The sequence below is a fragment of the Aulonocara sp. 'chitande type north' Nkhata Bay genome, linkage group LG15 (genome assembly GCF_057382095.1).
Source record: "Aulonocara sp. 'chitande type north' Nkhata Bay isolate Kocher_YH1m ecotype deep benthic linkage group LG15, A_spYH_male_GT1.1, whole genome shotgun sequence".
NCBI classification, from domain to species: Eukaryota; Metazoa; Chordata; class Actinopteri; order Cichliformes; family Cichlidae; genus Aulonocara; species Aulonocara sp. 'chitande type north' Nkhata Bay.
This window is the reverse complement of record NC_141358.1, coordinates 3,600,022-3,623,629: the sequence shown is the minus strand read 5'-3', so window position 1 is coordinate 3,623,629 and position 23,608 is coordinate 3,600,022. Positions and strand designations below refer to the sequence as shown.

At 42.9% G+C, this 23,608-nt stretch overlaps 1 protein-coding gene across 4 annotated transcripts in view; it reads right to left on the bottom strand.

Moving 5' to 3' along the window:
• ccdc85cb (coiled-coil domain containing 85C, b) overlaps window positions 1-23,608 on the bottom strand; it is a 52,635-nt gene that overhangs the window by 7,790 nt on the left and 21,237 nt on the right. Inside the window, exons 2-4 of one of the 4 annotated variants that reach the window (XM_086265176.1) lie at window positions 8,387-8,466; window positions 7,180-7,221; window positions 2,370-2,474 (exon numbers count right to left, since the gene is read on the bottom strand). In XM_086265176.1, the coding sequence (XP_086121302.1) occupies window positions 2,370-2,474; window positions 7,180-7,221; window positions 8,387-8,466 (227 nt within the window). The remainder of the gene's footprint in view (window positions 1-2,369; window positions 2,475-7,179; window positions 7,222-8,386; window positions 8,467-23,608) is intronic. The other 3 variants (XM_086265177.1, XM_086265178.1, XM_086265179.1) reach the window with 3 other exon arrangements.

Here is a 23,608-nt window from a genome sequence, read left to right as displayed (position 1 = left end):
AAGTCATTCTGAAGTCCCACATCTCATCTTCGATTTTATGCCTTCTTTCCCTGCTCCTCAACATGAACTGGGCAAACTACAGAGCTCAACGTTAGTGCTGTTCTGTGGGCTTGTCACAAACAAGGCCATTAGCAGAAAAAGCTAAAAATAAATAAATAAAATAAAAAAAATCTGCCTTTATTGTACAATTTATAAACCCACAAGAACATATTACAGTCATGGTGGTGGATTATTTTACTGTCAAATAGCTCCAGACGAGCCATTTCTCACCGCTTTATCACTAAGCTAAGCTAAGCTAAGCTAAGCTAGGCTAACTGACAACTAGCAGCTATTAGTTTGCCACTCTCTTTACTTCCTCTCTTCTCTCTCTGAATAAGAGTTTCACAGCTTTTTATATTTATATAAGCATATACTAGCTGCTACGCTTTGCTAATGTTTAGATTTAGATTATTATTTTATGCTTTATATTTATATTTAAATATTTCTAAGATTATATATGTTGCTCTTTAGATTGAACGACTTAACTCGAAATTTCGAGTTAATAACTCAATATTTTGAGAAAAGTAACTCGAAACTTCGAGTTAGCGCTGCCAATCAGTAATCTACTGTACGTGAATTATGTCATTTCCTTGTTAACCGGAAGCTGAAGCCCTCAGCTACAAATGCTACAGCTAAACTACTAGTATTACAGCCAGTCATGAATGCACAAATTACTGATAATTTTCAGCGTGGCTTCACAATTGATGAAATCTTTGTGTTAATAGCTGAATCACATGGCGTTACTATCACCAAACGTACTCTCAAAAGCACCAATTTGTTACGATCTGGTTTTGAGTGCGAATTCTACGTAGATCACTGATTGGCAGAGCTAACTTGAAATTTAGAGTTATTAACTCGAAATTTTGAGAAAAGTAACTCGAAATTTCGAGTTAAGTTGTTCAATCTAAAGAGCAACATATATAATCTTAGAAATATTTAAATATAAATATAAAGCATAAAATAATAATCTAAATCTAAACATTAGCAAAGCGTAGCAGCTAGTTTTCAGGAAAATGTTACTATAACGATCATAGGATGTGTACATACATAAACTATCTCCTCCTTAACAGAGCGACAGTTAAGAAAGAACTTTGAAATATTGTCACACATACTTATTAATATCTATACATTTTTTCGATTTATATTACATCCCAATTCTTATGGATGTAACATAAATATAAATATGTTCTTTTCTGATATATTATGTACATTTAATCATCGCTTGCGTTTGTTCGGCGTACGTCACCCATACATAATTTAACAGTCACCAAAATTGGTGTGGACTGAATTTTTAAGACGCACCACTAAATACACAATGAAATGATGAATAAATGAAACAATGAATAAAAGGCGCTGCTGCTAATAATTCTAATTTAACAATACATAAAAATCTATTTTAATACCAAATTCATGATGCTAAAGCAAAAATATAGTTACATGATGATTTAATCAAATATATCCAACATTTTTATATCCAGCATATTTTTTCACAACACATGCCTGTTAAATGTCTTATTCATAGCACATCAAAAGTTTGACCTTATTTCATATAAAACTACACTGTAAATATGGGGAACCTACAATTCACAATTTACCTCTGTGCTGCAAAATGACCCTGTGATTAAAACAAAAAAAAAAATATTTTTTTTTAACACAAGGAAGATTTAGTCGTCTGAGGAGCGGCACAGCCCGACTCTGACCTTCCTTAATTGCCAATCCTCTCCTCCTGAAGACATTGGCAGGGTTAAGGGTGGAGGTGGAGTGGAGAGGATTATTATTTTCATAGTGGAATTTGGTTCAAACAAGCTCCAGGGAGGAAGAAAAAGCAGGGACAGGATATGAGGAAGAGTGCTGACTATGCTAAATTTCTATCCTGGTCTCTGCCTTAGTTTCTCTTCTGTCTAAGACTCTGTCTGGATCATCCCCCTTATGCCCCATTTCCTTTCATTCCTTTTCTTCTCCCTCTCTCTTTTTTCTTCTTCCTGTCACGTGTAAGCGAGAGCGAGGTTGCCTGTGGAGGTTTAATTGGAGTGTGAGAAGTAAAGTGAATTAGAGCTGACTTGACTTTGCCGTGGAGGCACTGGCATAGCGCTCCCTACAATTAAGCATGTGCATGTCTGTGTGCAATTAAGCCCTGTCTCTTTATGTAACCACATCTGTATAAGCAGTGTCATAGCGCTGACTGATTGCTGTGACTATTGTCTTAGCGGTTAGTGTGAGCGGGTATTCATCTAAGCGTGTCAGTGTGAATCTTAGTATAGGTGGTTAGCCTTCTCCAAATTTGTGTGTTTGCGTATGTGTGCGTGTGTGTCAGTCTTCTCATTACTGACCATGTGCATGGCTTCCTGGCGCTGGGGCAGTGAGGACAGCTGGGACTCTGAGTGGTACAGAGTCATTCCCTTCCTCAGGGCACGAAGGTCACCTGGGTTACACTGCTGGACACAAACGGTCACAAAACAAACACCAAAGGAAAAAAGAAAAGAAAAATAAGACTTCAATGTGAGTTTTACCTAAAATTACCCAAAGAGTGGCTTCACTGCATGCTAATAAATCAAAGTTAATAATCCAAGACAGAGTGCAAACACACAGGGAATCCTGTCAGTTTGTTCACTTTGGCACTAATTTGACTTTAATATTCATTCTGACAATGTTGACAAAAATCAATGTATTTGCCTCTATGAGAGATATTTTAACATAAAAACGGCCACTTTTTACTCAAATACTCAAAATCCTGAGGTACTCGCAAGTACCATCACCAACATTTGATAGAGATTAGCCCAGTTTTGTGCACATAAACAGAGAAAACACTGCCTGTGAAGCAATTTTACACCAATTTTCTCTTCTTGCATCTGTGTCACTAGACGCACAACTACCAGCATCTTTGTTACTACCCAGGTTTTGCCCGTTGGTATTTCCATCCAAGGGGGTTTATTAAAGTCTTTGGCTGTGTCTCCCTCACCATACAAGGCACTTTTCCTCATCACTCTCACGCCATTGCTCATGTGCGGAAGTATCCCGTTTTGCCTTCATTGAGGTTCACTACATAGGGGCAACATGCCTAAAATTTGTCCTCATTAGCAGCCAAAGACCACTGGTTCCTGGGGGGCAGTTACCAGCCCAGCTTCGCTCTGCAGGCAGGGACACGGCAAACACCACTGTTTCTTGTGACATTTCTCGTGTCGCGCACTAGTGTTCCCTCTGTGCGTGGCGCGGTGCATGAACACACGTGATGCCTGGGAGCGCTCAGCTATAAATAACCCGTTGAGCTGTGGGTGTGTGTCTATGAATGCCCGGACATTGTGCTGTGTTGTCTGCCTTTGTATTATCTGTGTGTGTGTATGTGTGTGTGTGTGTGTGTGTGTGTGTGTGTGTGTGTGTGTGTGTGTGAGACGCACTCAGGTGCACGCTCGCACGCACAAAGCCACAATCAGCATTCCCCTCGTCTTCCCCGTCCTTTGATATTCCTGCTCCTCTTCTCTCCTCCAACTCAGTATCCTTGTAATGTTCCTCTAACCTTTTCCAGTCCTCCCCCTGGCGCTTCTTGATCTATCCTTTCAGTTTCCATATTCATGCCCTCAATAGTGCATCTTTTTTGACATCTCTATAAGCTTTGTGTCTGGTAACCTTAAATGTCAAAATCAAGAGGGGTGACATAAACGCATAGTTGATCACCTGAATAAGAAGGCTTGCTAAAGAGTTTTATGTTACCGATGCAGACCTCTCCCTGAGTCTAGTTTTTAATTTAACCATCACACATCTCCAACTTTACTTCCCACCCCGACATGACCTTGACCGCTGAGACCAGCAAAGCCATTTGTTTGCCAGACAGCTGAGGACAGTTGGCTCGCTGCAGTCTTCCTGGCTAAAATTCAGGGGCCCTGCATCTTATCCATCCATCACAATGTTCTTGGTGCTGACGGGAAGATGCTGTGGGTGTCTTGCATCGTTTCCTGTTTGAATTATGAGGGGCAGGGGTGATGCCACTTTGACAAAAGGGTAGGAAGGACAGCGGGATGCTCCTCCAGAGCCGTGATTTAATCAAATACAGGATGGAAACTGTTAAATCAGAGTAACTCGTGCTAGACTGAAATAAGAGGCGTTTCCTTATCACAGTTACACCGTTAGACAGTTGGGCTGTACATCATATGCCGGTGCAGTATGGATGCTAATCTGGGACAAGCAGCTTTAGCCTCAGTATTTTTGCATCTGAAATCAATGACCTGGTCTTTAAACTTAAATACGTCGCTCTTCCATCATTATTGTTACCTAATTATGCCATGAATGCAAAGCCTGACAGCCATAACATTAAGTGTTTGAGAGTTTGGGGCTTATTGCAGTGACTCAGGGGACGGAGCATCATCTGATATACAGATCATTACGTGCTTACACTTGTCAGTTTCATGACAAAGTGTCAGTGTGGATTGAGGAGGAGCGCATGAGTGCTTCACACACTGTAGTGAGTTGACAAAAGATATTTTCTCCACAGGTCTGAGCCTCTCTCAACGACGGCGCAAATTTCTGACATTGGGTGATAAAAGTGCTTTGGGTTGCAAGCTCCCAAATGCAAAGTTTACAAGATGCCTGACTCACCCTGACCTAAACCAAACAGTATTTACCAAGAGTGAACTTCCGACAACGTCCGGACCAGATTATCTCAACATCGTCCGGAGTTCGTGTGCGAGCTCGACTAGAGACAAGTAACAGCTGGAAGAAATGGGAGAGCTTAGTGGGAGAAAGCCTGAGGAGGATGCGCGTGTCTGAGCATGTCTGAATGTGTGCATCTGAGTGCACACACCTGTTTTTCTAATTGTGTTTACACCTGGGCTGCGTAGGCCCTTGTTAATGTTAATATCCACTGTGGGATCCTGCTGTTAACTCCCTCCACGCTCCCTTGAGTATGGTTAAAATACCTCAGCCAAGCTGGTCTGGAGGGTCAGCATTCCTGCACTAAGAGGCCATTGTTTCCTCTAGCTGAACACAAGTTTCGCTGGGCCGGTTTCATAACACAGGAAGTTAGGCAATACAATCCACTGGGGAAGATAATCCATTGTAACAATTGAACCTGCTAATATGCACACACGTCATCAGGTAGGATATCATGAAATCTAACTGAATGGTAAACTTCAGTAATTCTTATTTTCACCCAATATTTTCCTGTTATCACCTCTGTGGGAAAGTCATGTTTAGTAACAACAACCAGAGATTACAGATTCATATTTTTCAGCTTCAGATTGACAGTCCTTCATTGTTCAGTTGCACTCCCACAAAGGTTTCGGCCATGCATAACAGATGCCTGAATCTACCTGGCTTGCCCCCCGGATCTTTAATTATTCAGCCCTCCAGACGTCAACACAAGCTAGGACATGCGTGTGTCATTTATGCACCAAAGCACAATATAGCATTCATTCACTTAAGTTACCTTGTACCAAACACTGTGCGGAGCAGTTCCAAGGACAGATAAAAGCTTTCTTGCCAAGAAAGGCCACGTACAAGCAAGGGCCACCTGTGTTCATTCATTAGCACAGCATGCTAGCAGCACAGAAAGGAAACCCCTGGACACAGAAGCCACAACCCTGCAAGGCGGTGCATTTAACTTCCCGTGTTCTCGGAAAACCGGCACAATCACAAGGTGAATCATTTCTGTGGTGATGTTTGTCAATGCACTTTACTGTATTACGAAAAGTTGGAGATCAATATCAATATTAGGTGTGTATCAATGATATGAAGTCACAACCAGAAACCGGTTAGTTTAGCACTACAGGACGAGAGGGAGTGATGGGGACAAAGCTCGTTTGAGTCTGATAACACGCTCTCTCATGATTTGACCACTGATAAGCAACAGAAGTTATGTGTTGTTTAACTTTTTTTAATGGTATAAAACATGAGATATATTATGTTAATTAGAAGTTCTAAGTGTTAATAATACTGTTATGTTAGCACTTTGAACCACAGACAGTGGGTAAATCCAAAGTGTTTTTACGGTGGCCCTGAGAGGCCAAACGGACTGCAACTTAAGAAATAAGAAAAATGCTGCAAAAGCACACAAAGTGTTTCTGGCGAGACAATAACCCGACGGACCAGTTACAGGAACCAAAACATGCTAAGTAAGTGTGTTTTAATCTCATGATTCATAAAATACTGATGACGGATTTTTAGGCTAATAGTTAAGCTAACACACTTACCTCTCATCTTTTCTTTTCTCACAAAACTAATAGATCCTCCACTTCTTTTAAGTGTTTATCGGCAAAATTATTGGCATATTTTGTTTCCTGCAAATAGTCCGTCGGGTTATTGTCTCCCCAGAAACACTTCCCTTGTGCTTTTGGAAATCAGTTTTTTCATATTTCCGTTGTGTTTTGTGTGCTTTTGTAGCGTTTTTCTTATTGCTGGTGTTTTCTTAAGTTGCAGTCCGTTTGACCTCTCAGTTCCACTGTAGTTTTTGCTTAAAAACAAAATGATTTCAGGTCCTGTAATTTATGTGAAAATGGATTTCTGAGTTGACTTTTTTAAATACTTTCCAGCTGCGTTTATGGGCTCAGTCGCTCATTTTTGGTCATGAAAATTAAGTGTATTTCATAAATCCTGGTCCTAATAGGTTTCAAACTGGAGGATTATCTGCGGTATGCTCATTAGCTAACGATTTGATATTGACAAATTCATAGCCGATGAGCAAGTGGTTTGACGGTCAGACCCACCCCTCCTCGTCATATTAGATTTGTTTTTTTAACCAAAGTGGAAATGGTTTCTTCAGAAGCCAGTGGATGATGTCACAGTCCCGATCTTTGCCGCAGTCTAGCTAGCGTCTAGCCTTTATGCTAAGCTAAAAAACACTACAGGCTGTTGCGTCATAATAACTTAATCCCATCAAGGGAACAAATCATCATATTCCTACCCTTTAAACATTACCACAGAGGTGATTCCTTGTCTGAAAGGCACAACATAAAACATTACTGCAAAGAGTCACCTTGCCTTGTACAGCTGCTGCTTTGATAGTGTCAGCCCTCTACAGAAGAGAAAGCAAGAAGCTCAAAGATGTGAAAAGTCCCACCACCAAACGAGTAAAAAGAGTGAAAGGGCCAAACAGACTGAACCAACCGGCCAGCAGAAGAGCCAACAAACACAGACATCACAGAAGATTACCTTTCTCGTCTGTATTTGCGATAAGCTATAGCGGCTATAAGCCTAGGGAGAGAAAAACATAATGGTGGAATGGTTTATTATGTTGTTTCGCTCTGTGAGGAGCCGTGAACAGCAATGGAAGCAACTGTTTTGCTGATGGATTTAAACACATAAAATTAAGGTAATGTATTTGTTAAAAATAAATAAATAAATCAGTCTCAACAGTTTCACATTTTGCACTGCACTTGAACGCATTCATATCCCAACATCACGTCTGCAGAAAACAACGTGAACAAAAACTATAAGACGGGAGTTCATATTCTATGCTTGGACTGCTGCGAGACAATGTGTAACACCTAACTGTAGCGCGTAAGAGATAATTATGAGGATCGTTTAGGTTTCATGTCAGTGATAACAGCCTACACTCTGCCTACACATGAATTTGCTGGGATATAAGTGGGAAAGAAGACTTCAAATTATAGTGTGAAATTCAGCCTCGTCTCTGTGCAACCTGATTTGCATTAAACGAACCGACTCGCACCATAAAATGATGCGATAAAATTAAAGAGGCCAAATTATAAACTTAAAGCCTGAGCTGTTTTTTTTTTTGCCAATAATTAGTCGAACACTTCATGAATCAGATTTCCCCTCACGTGACCAGATTAGTGTGCTTCGATTTCGTCATCTGCTGTTTGTGCTCGACTGGGTAAACACACCTCCGCAGACTGACATGTGACCTTCTGGTGAACCACACCAGCATTCCACACACACCCCACCCCGTTTTTGCACACACCCCCTCCCTCACCGAGCCCTCCATCCTCCAAATTTGGGAGAAGTCAGAGCAAGGTCAGCTTTGGGGATAAATCCTTTACTCTGTCACTGTCACTTAATGCCTCTTTCCCCTTCTTTTTCCTCCTCTCATCTCTGCTCCGCTCCCACAGTTCGCCTCGGGGGCTAACATCAGTGCACGCTACTGAAGCTTACTGACTCCCTATGAATTAAACATGGATAAACATATTCCCCAACTAACAGGGAGCCTGTTGCAAGGGGTAGCTTCACAGAAGCATTAGGCAACGATTTTATGTCATCGCAGCTTCCTGTCATGCGTTGAGGATGAGTTAAAAATTCGCACAAGAGGAGTTTAGCGAGGGTATAAGTTTAGACGGAAACTCAAGTGGGCTAATTGCGGCATGGCACATGTGCCTGTGTGTCCTTGTGCAAGCCTCACCTGTGAGAGGAGCTTATTGTTATCGTCTTCCAGTATCCGCACTTTCGTCTCCAGCTGCCTGATGTAGTTGGTGGAAGAATCTGGAGGAGAGATGAAGAGGAAAAAAAAGAGAAGAGGAGAAGTGATTAGCATTTCAAAGACCTCAAGCGGAAAACGGGCAGGCAGGGCCACTGAGGCAGAAGGACCACAGAGAGCTCCAAAGGTTGCCGTGCAGTTTGAGATGCACATCATATCCTTGTGAAAGAGCATTATAATATTAGCTAATATTAGCTAATATGCTAGCTCTGACACTCAAAGATCTAAAAATATTAAATTGGCACCCAAACAAAAGACAAAAGGTACAAATTCTCCCACCTTTTACATTTATGCACTATGGATGCAAATGTTGGTATGGGCTTATATCAGGTATTTATCTGGTGACTTACATTGGCATAAAAAGAAAGATGGCATCAGCTTTTAGACGGCTAAAAAAATTGTTGTAATAGTAGTAAAGATTTCATCCCTAATTTTAATTTTTTAGTAATTTTAGTTGATCCAAGTATTGGTTCCATCCTCAAATTCAAGCCTATTGGTCGCTTTGCAAAATAAGTTCTTGCAGCTGATGTCAAAGGTCAAGCACAGTGTTCACGCTGACCCATTTTTTGACCCCATACTCGACCGCTTTTTCCTTTCCCAACTTGGTGCACATTTCTCCTGTTCTCTGTATGAAAGAGAGTCAACTGTCATATTTGAGATTCGTCACAGAACTGTCTGTAATCTGCACATCTGACAGTCTAACTGCAGCCTAATTATCCCACAGAGGTTTACACAACCAAGGTTGATCCCAATAAAGCGGCACTGTGCTGACTTGAATCAACTTTACCGAGTTCAAATCAGGGACGGGAGCGGATGTGAAGCGCGGAGGTACAGTTTGACTCTGCAGGTGCCAGGGAGCCTGTTATCTAAAAAGGCATGTTTAATTTACAGAGAGAGATCAAAGCCGAGTTACGCACAGGAGCCGCGCTCTGGTAGCTACTCGGGAGCACAACACCGCACGCACGGCTTTATTTTGTTTTGTTTTCTAAGTGGAATTACAGAGAGGCTGAGAGCGGCGACGGCGGGGAAGCTGCTGATGAAAATGATGGGTTGAGGTTTAACAAGATGCACATGAGGACTCACAGCTGCAGGGTGCCGCACACGCAAATGAAACAAAGCTTCTCGCATCTGTTTGGCAACTCTCGTCTTAGTTTGCCTCGACTTAAATGACCCTCACAAGTCCAACACGCATTTAAGCAAGTCGACAAGCACTTTGCAAGCAGGGGGCACCACTGTTCACAAATCAGCCCACTCGAACGCCAACCTGGATTCAGCAGGTTTGCAGTTACATGCACACAGCCACAGATGCTATCAGTTTCAGACATACTTTAGAAACCTCCTGCTGTTTGCATAAACACGTCAGACAGCATACACACTCAGCTGTCTGCAGATCCATGAAGTTTTGGTCAAGCTTATGCTTAACTGGTGTCCTAAATCTACCTTACATTATAGATGCAGAACAACATTTTCAGAACTGAATCTGGAGCCTGTAAGTGTTCTCATGTCAGAATTGGTGCTCTGTATTAAATGCACTTTACCAGAACAGCAGTGGTAAAGCCCTCGTTGTCTTTCATTCAACTACTGTTGTCTTTTATCTTCTTTTGCATCATTTTTCTTTGTGTAATAATGTGAAACAAGTATGAAGAAAGGGAAATATATCCTATTTTAAAACCCACGGGATCATCAATCTTTTCCCACAACTTGAAAGCAGACAGAGCCAAGTCCAATCGGTCTAACCCCATGACTTTTTTTTTAAGAAGGTCCAGTGCAGACAACACTTGTTAGCCAGTGACTGGACACCTACAGGAGGCCACAGTGGGACGCTGGCCAGATCTGGTAATCCTCTCTTACTGCCTTGTGACACTCTAATCTGTATTCATCTGCTTGCCTGACCTGCAGCCAGATCTCAAGCTGATTAGGATGAAGGTTCCTCAGCGTTCAGTCAGCAAACAACAAACGAAGAAGACTCTGAAAGGGGAGGGGGGGGGGGGGCAGAAAATGGATGTTAACTGCTGCTTTTCTCCCCCACTGTTGTGTATGTTGAGATTATTCACAGGGATTAAGATTAAACCATCAGTGTTCGAACAAACTCGTATTTTTTATCTTCTTAAGACCAAATAAATAACAATAAGATGTAAAGATGTACAGTCGAAGGTAAATATTGATGCAGTTTTCCATTTTAACTAGAAAAACAAAACAAAAACAGAATTGGCCCTAAGTGATGGGTTCCACAGACGCGAGCATGAACAGCTTCTTCACATAACACAGCACCATCCCTCCCCTTCTACTCCCCACAAGCCTTTGATGTGTTATAGGAGGCTAAATCTCAAAGTGCATCCCTTCAGCATCACGCACGGCATGATTAAGTTGTCTTTCTCAAATATGTGCAGATCTGCTGTGAGAAAATTCACAAGAACACACACACACACACACACGCTCAGAGCTGCGGGGATCTGCTCGTGGAATCCAGCCGTCACCCTCTCTCTTTAACACCCGGCTCCGGAGTCATCCTGGTGGGAGAAGGGTCAGGCAATTAAACTGCTCCCTGGCTCCCCTGCCACTCCTTCATCCTTTCATCCCCGCAGCCCCTCCAGCAACACATCCTCTCCCCTGCATCACTCGTCCACAAGGAAACGCTACAGATCATACAGAGATCACACAGCAGAGCCAAAATAACCACCTTTCAAACCCCAGCTCGGTGCATCTGCTCTTTCATGCACACACAGCCCAACAAAAACAGGATCATGGGAGAGGCTGTTATTATTTATGCACAGCCTGAATGCAATCTTAAACAGGTGAATAAGCGAGTAGAAGATGCTGTGAAGCAGTGAAATATTTCCAACTAGGCTGTAAACAATGCAGCATGAGAATGCCGGAGGCCCTGACAGAGAGAGGAAAATCCGGCCTTTACGTGAGCTATTTTTATATCTGTGCTACTGATGTTTACCCGCTGAACTGAGCTGATGTGAGACTGTATATATCTGTGTGCGCGCCGGACAAAAGGTGACGCAGACGGCGGCACGAGTCCATCCCCCCTTTCAGCGCGTCGCTTTTTATCACGTCAGTGCCACTGTGACCCACTTCCAGCAGCCACTCCCCTCCTTACCTCCACTCCACTCCCACTTTTCCCTCCATTTCACTACATCCCATTACTTTAACGACTCTCTCCATTACAGCTCTTTTGCTGCTCTGAAAGAAAAAAAAAAAAAGAGGCAGTTTTGAAGAGACTGACCTGATATTATGTCACAACAATAAAAACACATATGAGGCCGTTAATCTGACTGAAAATAGAGTTACAAAAAGTTGTTGTGACCCCGTTTTAAAAGGGTCTGGGCTCCACTAGCTCCCGTTTGGTTGCTACAAGGCTCCAAGCAGCCTATGCCCATCTGTCTATAACAGCCCATCTTGCTGTCTTTGCTGCACGCCTCTAGCAGACAAAAATATCTGCGAGCCAAATCACAAGTGAAACAAGTGTGGAATTTAATACTGCACAAGACAGTGTATGTGTTATAGCAGCGGTCCCCAACCTTTTTTGCGCCACGGACCGGTTTATGTCCGACAATATTTTCACGGACCGGCCTTTAAGGTGTCACGGATAAATACAACAAAATAAAACTAGTACCGGTATTGAAAAAAAAGACGATTTATTCATAACACACGTGAAAAGACCCAGGAAAACCGAGTTAACGATAACAAAATAACACTGAAAACCGATAAAAACCCTGAAAACCAGACATTTCACACCTGAGCCTCAACTCTCGCGGCCCGGTACCAAACGACTCACGGACCGGCACCGGTCCGAGGCCCGGGGGTTGGGGACCGCTGTGTTATAGTATGAACTGTAACGCACTGTAACATTTCATAGTATGAAATTTAATGCATAATGTCTATTCAGTGTTGAATGGACTTCTGTCGCCATGAAAAAATAATTTAAATGTTGGAACCTCCGAGGCTGAAACCTGCAGCCAGTGCACTCGTGCCAAAAACTGCAGTTCTTCAAATAGCCGTTTGAGAGCGTCTCCAAATACAAGTCACTCAAGCATAGACTCCTTATGTTTAAAAGACCAACTTTACAGCACAAATAAACAAGTTTATAAACTTTTTATACAAGTTTGTAAAACTTTTAAACTCTAAGAAAAAAGGTGTTGCATTTTTCTCCTTTTGCAACAACAGTATGGTGGTCAATGCTGGCCATTTAAATATATTAAGGCTTAAATTGGTAGTTGTTTGGCCACTTTGAGCAACAGTTAAACAGGTCGCTACCAGAAGACATCTAAGAAGCTGGCTGTCCACTTCAGTCAGTAAGTGATTTTAACTTAAGCTAAGCAGCTAACTAATAAAGCTAATGCTAGCTAACAATTACGCCAAACCTTTTGCCCAATTGTGGCACATCTGGTTTAGAAACAAATAAATAAAAACAAACAAAAACAAGTTAGCAACAGCCAACTTTAGGCTTCATAGCAAAAGTCCACAAACCAATGGGTGATGTTAGTGTGTGTGCATCTTTTATATACAGTCTGAGTTTTAAGACTTTTCAGTAAGTGTGAGATTTTGTACGTTACACTGCTGATTAGCAGGACAAGGTGGGAACATTGCAGCATTTCACAATACAAACAAACGTGAACCCTCTCATAAAACCGTGCTCCGCCGCGCTACAACTGGCCAAACCTCCAGAGAGTTCCTTTAGTTTCTGTTTGAGTACGGTTACCTTCCAGGATGATTTATATAGCCTGCACTGAATCACCTCATAATGATAATGTATCATCCACAAGAAATGGCAGAATTAGTGTCACTGTGATGGATAGCGTATGTATAATATCATTCTCCTCCTTAAATCTGTAGCCTGCTTTTCCATCTCTTTATTAGTTCTTTTTCTCTGTCACACCCTCGGTGCATATGTTTCAAACCCCCGAGTGGAACAAAAAGGTACGCCTGATGTTATCGGAGGTCACGGCAGAAGAGGGGGTTTCAACAATTATATTGACGAGTCTTAAAATTAGACCACACATATACATTTACAATCGACATTGGGCAGATAGTGGCGGGAATGTTACAAAAACCAGCCTCCGAGGTCTTTGTTACATCAAAGTAGCTTTGGTAAAGCAGTATGGTTAAAAAGGACCAGGCTTTGGAATCCCCTTATGTTTTCAAGTCAGATCCCAGGGCTGTTTAGAAAGCCTGCAGTGCATTGAAATCACTCTGCTTTTATTATTCCTGGCTCGGCTCTGGCTTTCATCTCCTATTCACAGCTGTATCTCAGTGTTTTAGTGCAGAGACATGTATATTCTCTCAGCGACGTGCGTGTCTGTGTAGCATGTATGAGTGCTTATGCACAACATTTTGAAGACAGGGAATGCATGTGGGCTGTATGGGTGTCTAAGCTGACAGTGTGAGCTCATGTGGGAGGGTGAAAGGATGAGTGAGAGGGTTCGAGCGAGAAAGGGGATTTTTTTTTTAACCCATCTGTGATACGTGTGTGTGTGTGTGTGTGTGTGTGTGTGTGTGTGTGTGTGTGTGTGTGTGTGTGTGTGTGTGTGTGTATACACACGTGTTCAAGGCGGGAATAGGTTGGGTCAATTACCTCAAGATGTTGAAGAAAGTGAAACAGTATGGACTGTTTCTGCTTTTTTCTACACTTACACCCGAGTCAGTGGTCAAATCAGTTCCACTGGTTACATAAAGCTTAAATCGTTATACTAAAATAGCTTTATTAACCGGCAACTTTAAAAATCTCAGTTTGGAACGAGCCGTATTCATGGTGGGAATCTGAAAGAGGTCCACCTTAAAAGCTGAAAAAGGGGGTGGAAAAGAGCAAAGGCAGAAGAGAATCAAAGACATGGAGAGACGCCACTCCCTCCAGCCAGCAGTCAGAGCAGCAGTAAACATTTAAATGTAATGTTTGTCTAAGTAGCTGCAAAAGTAATTCCTTGAATTATTGTTCCATCACTTTATTGCTTTTGTAAAAACCCATTAATTGCTGAACTTACCCTTAAACCCAGTGAGGATGGAGCTTACATGAGTGCGTCACCATAAGGTGTGTGAAGTACAGTCACCACCTCCAGTCACGGTGTTGTAACTGTTGGAAATGCATTGCTTGCATAACATGCCACATTAAAAGTGGCTTTTCAAGCACCTTCAGCTGCTCTTAAACAGTGTGCACAAAATAAGATGCTAAATTTTAACCTGTGAATACAGATTAGCCTCCATTTGCGTTGCCAGGTGCAAATTTGCATCAACTCAGTTGATTACATAGGCTTTGTATGAAATCAAGCATGACGAAAACAGGTTTGGTGTGAAGGCACCATTAATGCTAGCCCATACCAAGCTACACACCCGTTCACCACAGTCTCTTCTCATAATGCATCTTCTGGCTTAATAAATGGTGTATCTGTCGTGACTGATGCTCTCACTTTTCTGCGATGGGGTCTCGCTGCCTCCAACTTTCCATGTAGCACTTGAACGGCGAGGAGTGCAGCATGACTGATAAAGCATTTTTAAGAGTGATACCAGTGGCTATATTTGTTGATTAAAAAAGAAAATGTAAAAAAAATTGTGAAATTAGCTTTTTTCCATTTTTGGCTTCCAAACATTAAGATAGCAAAGATGACAAACAGACGGTACATTCATTTCACAGCGTTGCTTTCTTTTTGTCTTGATGTTGCAAGTCTAACAAACCTCCGCCCTTGCGTAAAAATGAAACTTTCATTAAACATTCATTGGCCAGTTCATCAAGATGATGGAAAAGGAAACTGTGTTCAACAAACAAAGAAACAAAAAGGAAAAGTATTCAGTGACATTTGCCTGCAGAGCCTTTCTGTGCTCCATAATGTAGTACTGTGTACTGTCAGCTCAACGAGATGTTCAATTCAGGCAGATTAGTTGGGAAAATCCTTCCCTAAGGAGACTGGTTAGAATGGTCAGGAATGTCAGATTGAAGATGGAAAAGTTGAGCTATAAGAGTTATGTCCAAGAAAGAATTTTTGATTACTGATGTGCATTTGTGTCAAAAGTGAAGAAATTAAATGTTTGAGATTTATTTATTTTTTCCTGTGACATTTTAGCCCGGAGTGGCTGAGGAACCCAAAGAAACAGGGTTTCAGGCTTTCCTTTCTAGATGAACAGTTTTAATTTATCAATTACGTTTATAAAAACTGCAATAAAAACAAGCTAACATTTCATGTGCTGCATTCTGCAATCCACAAATACAGGCATGCACTTGGCCAGTTAGTTCCTTTGCTTGGATGCACAGTAATCGGTCATAGCCAGGGTGAACTGGCCAAGGGAACAGAGAAGAACAAGTTAAGTGTGCAACCATGCTGCATTAATGAGGGGGATGGCAAAACCTGGCAACCCAACCACGTAAACCACGGGCTCCTGGAAGGTCTTCAAAGCCTCAACTGGCTCATCAGCCGGCGGGGAGCTAACCCCATCTGACAAGACATGGCACCCACTCCAAGGGAGCGAGAGCGCCTCACCTCCCCACGCACTCTCCCGTGCGCGAGTCCGTGCATGTGTACGTGGGAGAATGTGCTACGGAGAGAAGCGAAACATGTTTTGTTTTTTTGTTTTCTGTCATGTGCATGAAAATGTGAAAGTGTGTCTTCGCGTGTGACAACAGTGCAGCGTTGCTTTACGCTCGAGGGGAGACGACCCCTGCCGAGTGACTAGCGTGAAAGTTAAAATTGTCAAACGAGCTCCAGAGGGAAGGCTCGTGCGCGTCGACAGCTTAAACACTGACCAGGTGAGATCGGCTCTTTAATCATTTGCTGCTTGTCAGTTGGAAACAAAACCAAACACCAACAGCTCAGCGCGGCTTCAGCGCAGAGAGAAACTACTAGAGGAGGTTTTTGCCTCGGGGAGTTTTGGGTGGCATAAATATTTCACGCACTTTGGTGTATCACATGAATAACGTGGCCTTACGAAGCATTGTGCGGGCATGCAGTGGAAAGTAGACAGTTGAATGGATGTAAAGTGCACCTTGGACCTTGACCACAATAAAAATACTGAATAAACAAGCTTTGTGTTCTCGGTTTAAGAGTAACAGCAGGTCTTCCTCTCTGCTAAGCATTAACTTTCAGGACTTGTGAAGAGAGAAATGAATCTGACCATCAGTAAATTAAATCGGCAATTACAAGGTTAATATTTGGTTTACACGCCGTTTTCTGGACAGTTTTCTTCCTATGGAAGATGGAGTTTGGTTCAGTGTCCCATCCTGACAGAAAAACAACATAAAAATTTTTAAAAAGTCACATGCCTAAAAGTGAAAGCACCACAGCAGAATACAGCGTCCCCTTTTCTCTGATTTCAAAATAAAGACCAAAACTTTCAAAATCAAGGTTTTCAAAGTAAAACATAAAAATATTTGTGTGTTAAAAGAAGGACAAAACTCTCAAATAAATAAAAACATATGGAAAGGCCGGCCCTCCGAACCTTGTTAAAAACAAGTTTGGAGAGAAAAGCAGTGGGACACCCAAACTGCTCTTCAAGTACACTAACAGGCTTCTGTCAGTTGGAAAGGTTCTCTCAGTCCAGAAGTCTAAACACATTACAACATAGGCTTTCCACTTGTTTCCTGCTTCTTGCATCCTCGTCTGGCCTCATATTTTCCAACGCAGATCAATCTGTCTGGATAAACAAACGGATGCTGGCATCGAATCCCTATCGACTTTGTCCAATTCCCCACGGTAATCATATCCTGTTATGCATCTAATCATGACAATTTCAGACATTCACAGTTACGCACAGGTCAGCTGGGGCTCTTCATAATGTCAGAGGTTATTCGCTTCCATTGAGTGGAAATTGAAAACTAATTCTCTGACGTCCAACGATCGATCGCTCTGTCTGCTTCGGCGGTGGCAGAGAAAGAGGGAGAGAAGCCCGATTTATTTATAGGTACTCCAACAGACAGCGACGCTGACGCGCGCCTTGTTCCCATCGCACATCCTGCCCGACAAAGTGATGCCTCCCTCCGCTGTCTCCTCAGCTCGTCATCACCACCCTTGCAGGGTCAGCGGATGCCTTTGCACGTCTGCACCTACGGGCGTCGGGCTGAAAATACGGCTGCAATACAGTACGTGTGATATCCGTGTGCGTCACTGATTACGTACACGGTATGAGGCCACACATTAACGCACAGACATTTTTGTATGTTTTTTTTATGGGAGATCTCCAGGGTGACTGCTAGCAAGGCTGTCAAAAATCAATACATATGGTTTAGCGCTTGCATTGCTTAAGTGCTCTACAGTACTAGGCCACTTCTCAGACTACTGCCCCATGCTCTTAATCTTTTGATTAGGCTAAAAGAAAGGCAATCAGGCAGCTAGTTGAGTTCAATCCTGTGAAATCAAAGCTGTGGGCTTAATTTAGTCCGCACCCTTACTGTCCGTGTGTGTGTGATGGCTATTCACTGCGAGACAAAACAGAAAAAGATTAGTGACATTTTGTAGATGGATTAGCTGGTAGCTATTGTTTGCCTTCACACTGCCGTCCCGAAACCCTTCAGCCTACTCCTGCACAGCGCGTAAGTTCTGTTATTTAGCAGATAAACCTTTTTAAAATCATCCTTTACTCCTTGGTTTACTGGCCGATCAAGGTCAGGAGCCAAACTACAAGATAAATGGACATTAAAAGCGCTCCAGTACTAATTTAAGAAGCTGTCAAGGGCTCGCTAAAGCTTTCAGGGGTGAGCCATATATTCTGTTCAGTCTATGCTGATTCCAAGGACCAAAAAAGGCTTTACCGATATCTCACGCTCGGCAGCACTCAAGGCCCTCGACAATGAAGGTCAAGGGTCATAACTCTTGACTGACTCGGGGACGGGACGCGTCCTTCCTCTAGATCAGCAACCATTTTCTGCTGGCGCAGAAGATGACGATGGTGGAATTAGTGCGTTTCTGTGTATTTATTTTAAATAACAGCACACAAAACTGCACAATCCCCTTTGTCTGAATACATTCCAGTACAATGCAGCCATTTAGATGGGATGATTTGTTCGGGGGATTAGGAGTGCTTTATGAATATTTACTTGAGTTAAATCATGTTTTAGCCAACAAAATAAAATGAAAAAAAATAATAAAAAGAACATTTTTGGAAATGTCAGCGAAAACAACAATTTAACACGTGAGTCTGGACGACAGATTCAAAGATATGTTGCCTGTAAACATGTGGATGTCATCAACGTGAAACCCCACAGTGCCCACGGAAGGCTTTGCAGAAGAGGCTTAAGAGATGGCTGGCTTTACCTCGCACAACCCACAACCCACCGCAGTGTGTAAACAAACACCAGAGGGCATTGTGGGTAGAGAACGTCCCCCCAGAGCCCACGGCCCTATTTAACCTCATTCCTCTCCCGTTACCACGGTTTCAGCACCGCAAACCCAATAGCAGCCTCATTTGCATAAATCTGCATTCTTTTAAAAGCCTGTCTGACTGACTGCTGAGCTGGCAAAGGTTGTGCTTATGTAAGCAGAGTCTAAGAGCGAGCAGTTAGATGGTAAATACAGGGGACGTTCAACACTGAAACCCCTTTATTATCGGCCTCTGAAAATCCCATCTCCCGTGTGGGTTCTGATGCAATCCGCAAAGCGGGGCTTTTTCTTCCAATCCTGTGAAAATAACATTTCCAGTGACATCATGCGGAGGTTTCATTACTGTTGATGCCAATATCAACCGCCAGTGATTTCACTGCAATGTAAATCGGAGAAAACAAACGGGAAAAAAAAATGAGGGCAAGATTCAGCTTGTGACTGCGCTATTTAATCTATGAGCCGACAACATCTGTCTTGCTATGTGTCGACATGGACGGTATTTATGTCGACTACATCTCAAAACAAAGAATTACATGTGACAACATGTAGGAAATCCCGAAAATGACTTTGCATAAGAATAAAAGTAAGAAGGGGTAAGTTAACTTAATGCAGAGTCGTATAGGTGCAGCTCTCACTGCTGCCGGTGCAAGGACAGAAAGAAGCAAGAAAGTTTGTTCAACGCTTACGGTTTAGCGTCTGGTCAGAAAAAGTTTTCGACCAATATATGGGTCCTATCAGTCGATATCAGAGACGGGGAAACACCACTCAAACTTTCTATGAGTGTTAACGTTGCATCGTTTGTTCACCAGAGGACACTCTGCAAAGTGAGCTCGCAACACCGCAAACATCAACCAGCTGATTCGAGTAGTCACTGACGGCATCAAAGTCATCCATGACTTCCTGCGATGAAAAAACTAAATTATTTTTAAACGCATACTTTTTTAGGCATGTATCGATATCGGTCTTAAACATCCTACATCAGTCGGGCTCCATTTCTAATTGCACAACTAGTCGAGAGTTTTGTAACAGCATGAGGACAATTCTCACAAACGAACATAAAAGCCTGTCCATGCGCTGGAGTCATCTGGAGATGTACCAAAAGGGGCTATTGGCACAGTTACTGCCACAAAGAGAAAAAAGGTCTTATGTAAGAGCTGTTCAGATAGACAGTATCTCATCCAAACCACAGCTTAAAATTGGATTGATGCTGGATCCGAGTTCGCTCCCATAACAGTGATTTGAGAAACGGTGAAGCTAAGCGAAGGCGACAGCACTTATACTCTGCAGTCGTCAGGAAAGAGGGCCATTAGAAAGGAAACAGGAGAATGACAGCAAGGCGTACAGTAGGGAGACAGGAGACACTGTGCAGGCAGGACAGAAACAGGCATAATAACAAAGGGAATTCTATTATAGCCTCCATTATGAATGGTTAGAGCTGGCTGGACTGAAGTCTCCACTACAGAGGAAAACAACACAAGCCAGGAATCATTATCCACGCCACTGATATTATCCCCTCAATTTTGTTGTTTTTAGCTCCAAGTAAAACTGGCCAGTCTGTCTAGCTTTGAAACGTCTGCATCCTTTTCTGCAGGAGAAGCGTTCATAACAAGTCCAAACAGGGGCGCGCTGCTAATAAACACATTTGCAGACACAGGATGTGTTTAACCTCTCCCCGACGTGAGGTTCCTGCAGCAAAGTAACAATTTAATCGAAGCGAACAAGTCCTCCTTTTCCCTTTGATGGCAAGATGACACCTAGCTGTTCCAGATGGATACAAACAAAAGACTTCTTCATCTAATATTTAAGTGCATGAAAGATAAAGTCAAAGGTGTGAAACCTGAGGGAGAAGAGGAGTCAAGTGAGCGTAAATGCCGGCGACCTTTGAGGAAGAAAGTATTACGAGTTGTGACAAGCACACATTAGGCTCCACTCCTGGTTATTTTGGTCACGTGGCAGGCCTGAGAGAGCAGGGCAGCACTGAGGCCTCGCCCAGGCCTGCTAAGCTTTCCTGAGGTGCCTGATCAGTCCAAATGTGTGCAGCTAAAACTGATCTAGAGCCAGTGTCCTTCAAGATGGACCACTAGTCTCTTCATAGCTCTGCTTCAGTGGCATCTTTAGTAAAATCCCTGTGCCGAATTGAGCGAACACTGAAATTTGCTCCTTTTCTCTCTCTCATAAATTGAGTGCGGACCCCCCCCCCCCGGTTGAGAACAACTGCTTTCATATTATTCCAATATGCCAATAACGATTTGTTTCAACGCTAAAATGAAAAAGTTAAAGAGAAATGGAGCCCGTGGTGACAAATACCCGAGCGGCGCTCTGTACTGGCAGAGGTTTAAATACTTTGTAAAGAAGCCCAATCAATAAAGTAAGCAGCTCCAATCATGTGAGGGTGATTAATTATACGAGTAAACACTTAACTAATGAAGCTAATGAACGGCTTCGTGGAAGCGGTGCCGTTGCAAACATTAACTCTACTTCCAGCCGACCACCGGTGCCGCCACCCGTGTCGGCCGACCCTAAAATTTAGAGCTTTAGATTCAATCGGATAATGGAGTGGATTAAAGCATTATAGATAACTGTAACCCAGCATATAGGGAGAGTTTAAAATCCCATCGCACACACCATGCGGTGGTACATCACAAGGGTCCCAATTCCATAAGTGCCAGTGTAGCAGTGAAGCGCTCCATGCTTTTAATAGGCCTAAACCCTGCCTCTGACTTTACAGTCATTAGGTTTATTAGTGTAGCTTGTTCACGCGCACACATACACGCATGAGTTCAGAATCCCAGGAACAAATTCCATTAGCGAGTAAGAGTAGAGGTTTATGGCCAGATGGTTAACCTGCCTTGAATCAGCCTACGGTAAAAGACACACATACAGACACACACACATAAATGCCTCATAAAGCTTAATGGAAACTCATCAGTTGGTAATTTTATTATACAAGACCTCCCCGGCACCCCATCGTCTGGTCGTCAAGTCACACTTTCTCTCTGCGTGATGCATGGCTATCGTTCGCACAGCGGGGTGGTTACACAGGCTGTTTGGTTTGAAGCCTCTGATGGGGGCAGGATCTGAAGCCCGTTTTATGTCAATCTGACAGATGCAATCTTTGAAGATGTTTTTTTGGGGTCTGGCTGTCATAAATAAAATGTAGAAGAAGAAAAAAAAAATGTGAGGGGACCATTTTTCACTGGGAAGTTATAAGTGTGGCAGGAGCTGCCGCTGGCTGCTGAAGCCGCTGAACTTTAGAAGGTGATTGAGTGAAATATGCACTGGACTGGGATAATAATTTTAACGACCAGGATTGGATTTTTATTTCACGAATGCCTCAAAACGTCTCCAGAAACTTCATGCAAAAACTATTTCAGCTTGTCCAAAAGTAACAACTTTACAGGCTTAAACAGAAGCGTCACCTCCACACCGAACGGTCGACCTACTTCAGTTGACAAAATCGAGCTACGTTGATCAGCGAGTTCATCGGCTATCTGGAGCAAACTCTCCCATTAAGCCCATTAGCCGTTCTTCTCCTGATTGGCCGCCGCTGTTAAGCAGAAGGTTTGAACTACTGGGGAGGCAAAAGGCACCAGACACCAGTCAAGAACAAAAGCGGGGCTAACTTTATCTCGGCGAGCACGGTTGGGTCACGCGCTGCTTGGCCTCCATTGTCGTTTGCGGAGCCAGCTGTCCTCTGGGAGTCGCCGTGTCAGCTCAGATTAGCAGTGAGTGACACAGATCAGAACAAGACAGTGGTCACCAGGTGGTCTCTGACTCCACTGATTGTACTAACAGGCCTACAGTAAAAACAGAGGGTGGTGAGCAGTAAATCTCCAACAGAATCCAGTTGGGAAAAACGTTAGTGTGTCAAAAGGAAAACGGAGGATCAGGCTGGGGGCAAACAAATTTGCACACACTTACAGATGAACAGAGTATATAGGAGTTCCAAAACATAAGCGGGAGGTAAATCTTTCTAACTGGACTCAGCCCTCAGCGTTTTTGTGTTTCATTTTTAAATGGAGGCTTTTCAAACCTCTAATCATCTTACTGTAAAAGCTCCAGATTAGCAAACAGGAACATATGTTAGCTTTTTTTTTGTCCTTGACAATATTCTCATGTCTGTCTCCGTTTAAAAATTCCACTTAATCCAACGTGTTCAGCGAGAGGAAGCTTCTCCTGTTGGGAGATTTTTCCCCCCCTCTTCTTCCTTTGTTCTCATGCTCTGCGTCTTCAGATTTCCTCTCAGTTTAAAAACACGCAGGCTGTGAGCGTCTTGGCCTTCTTGTCTGTGTCAGCCCTGTGACAGCCTGGCCTTTCACTTCAGAGTGTGCGTCGGGAAAGCTTCAAGCAATGCTGCACAGGACGGGATGGATGGGATGGTGTTCAGTCCATGAGGTGTCCACACAGAGACCAAAAAGACGCGCAAAAATGAAAACTTAAACCGCTGCAGGCTGACAAACTGATGTCAGCTGCTGTGTCTTCACCAGTTTAAAAGTTAGTTTCACGTACATTTCTAATGTTTCCTTGCCAACCTAGTGGAAAAAAAACGAATCCGTGCATAAAATTCTCAACGCTCTCACACAGCACGGAAATTAAAATGACGACATTAAGGCAAAGCGGCCGATTTGCCTTCCCACCTGGTGGAATATGACCTCTTCTGTCACATTTTTCTTTCCGCATGTGGAATCCCACGAGGCAGCTCAGCAAAAAGGCATCTTCACAGACACAGAGTTACGTTACTCACCTGTTTGTTTTTTAAACAGCGTAACAACAATAGACTGCACTCACTGCACCTTTCATCCAAGTTCCTGTCAGCACGCCATTCTTATTGACTTCCCAC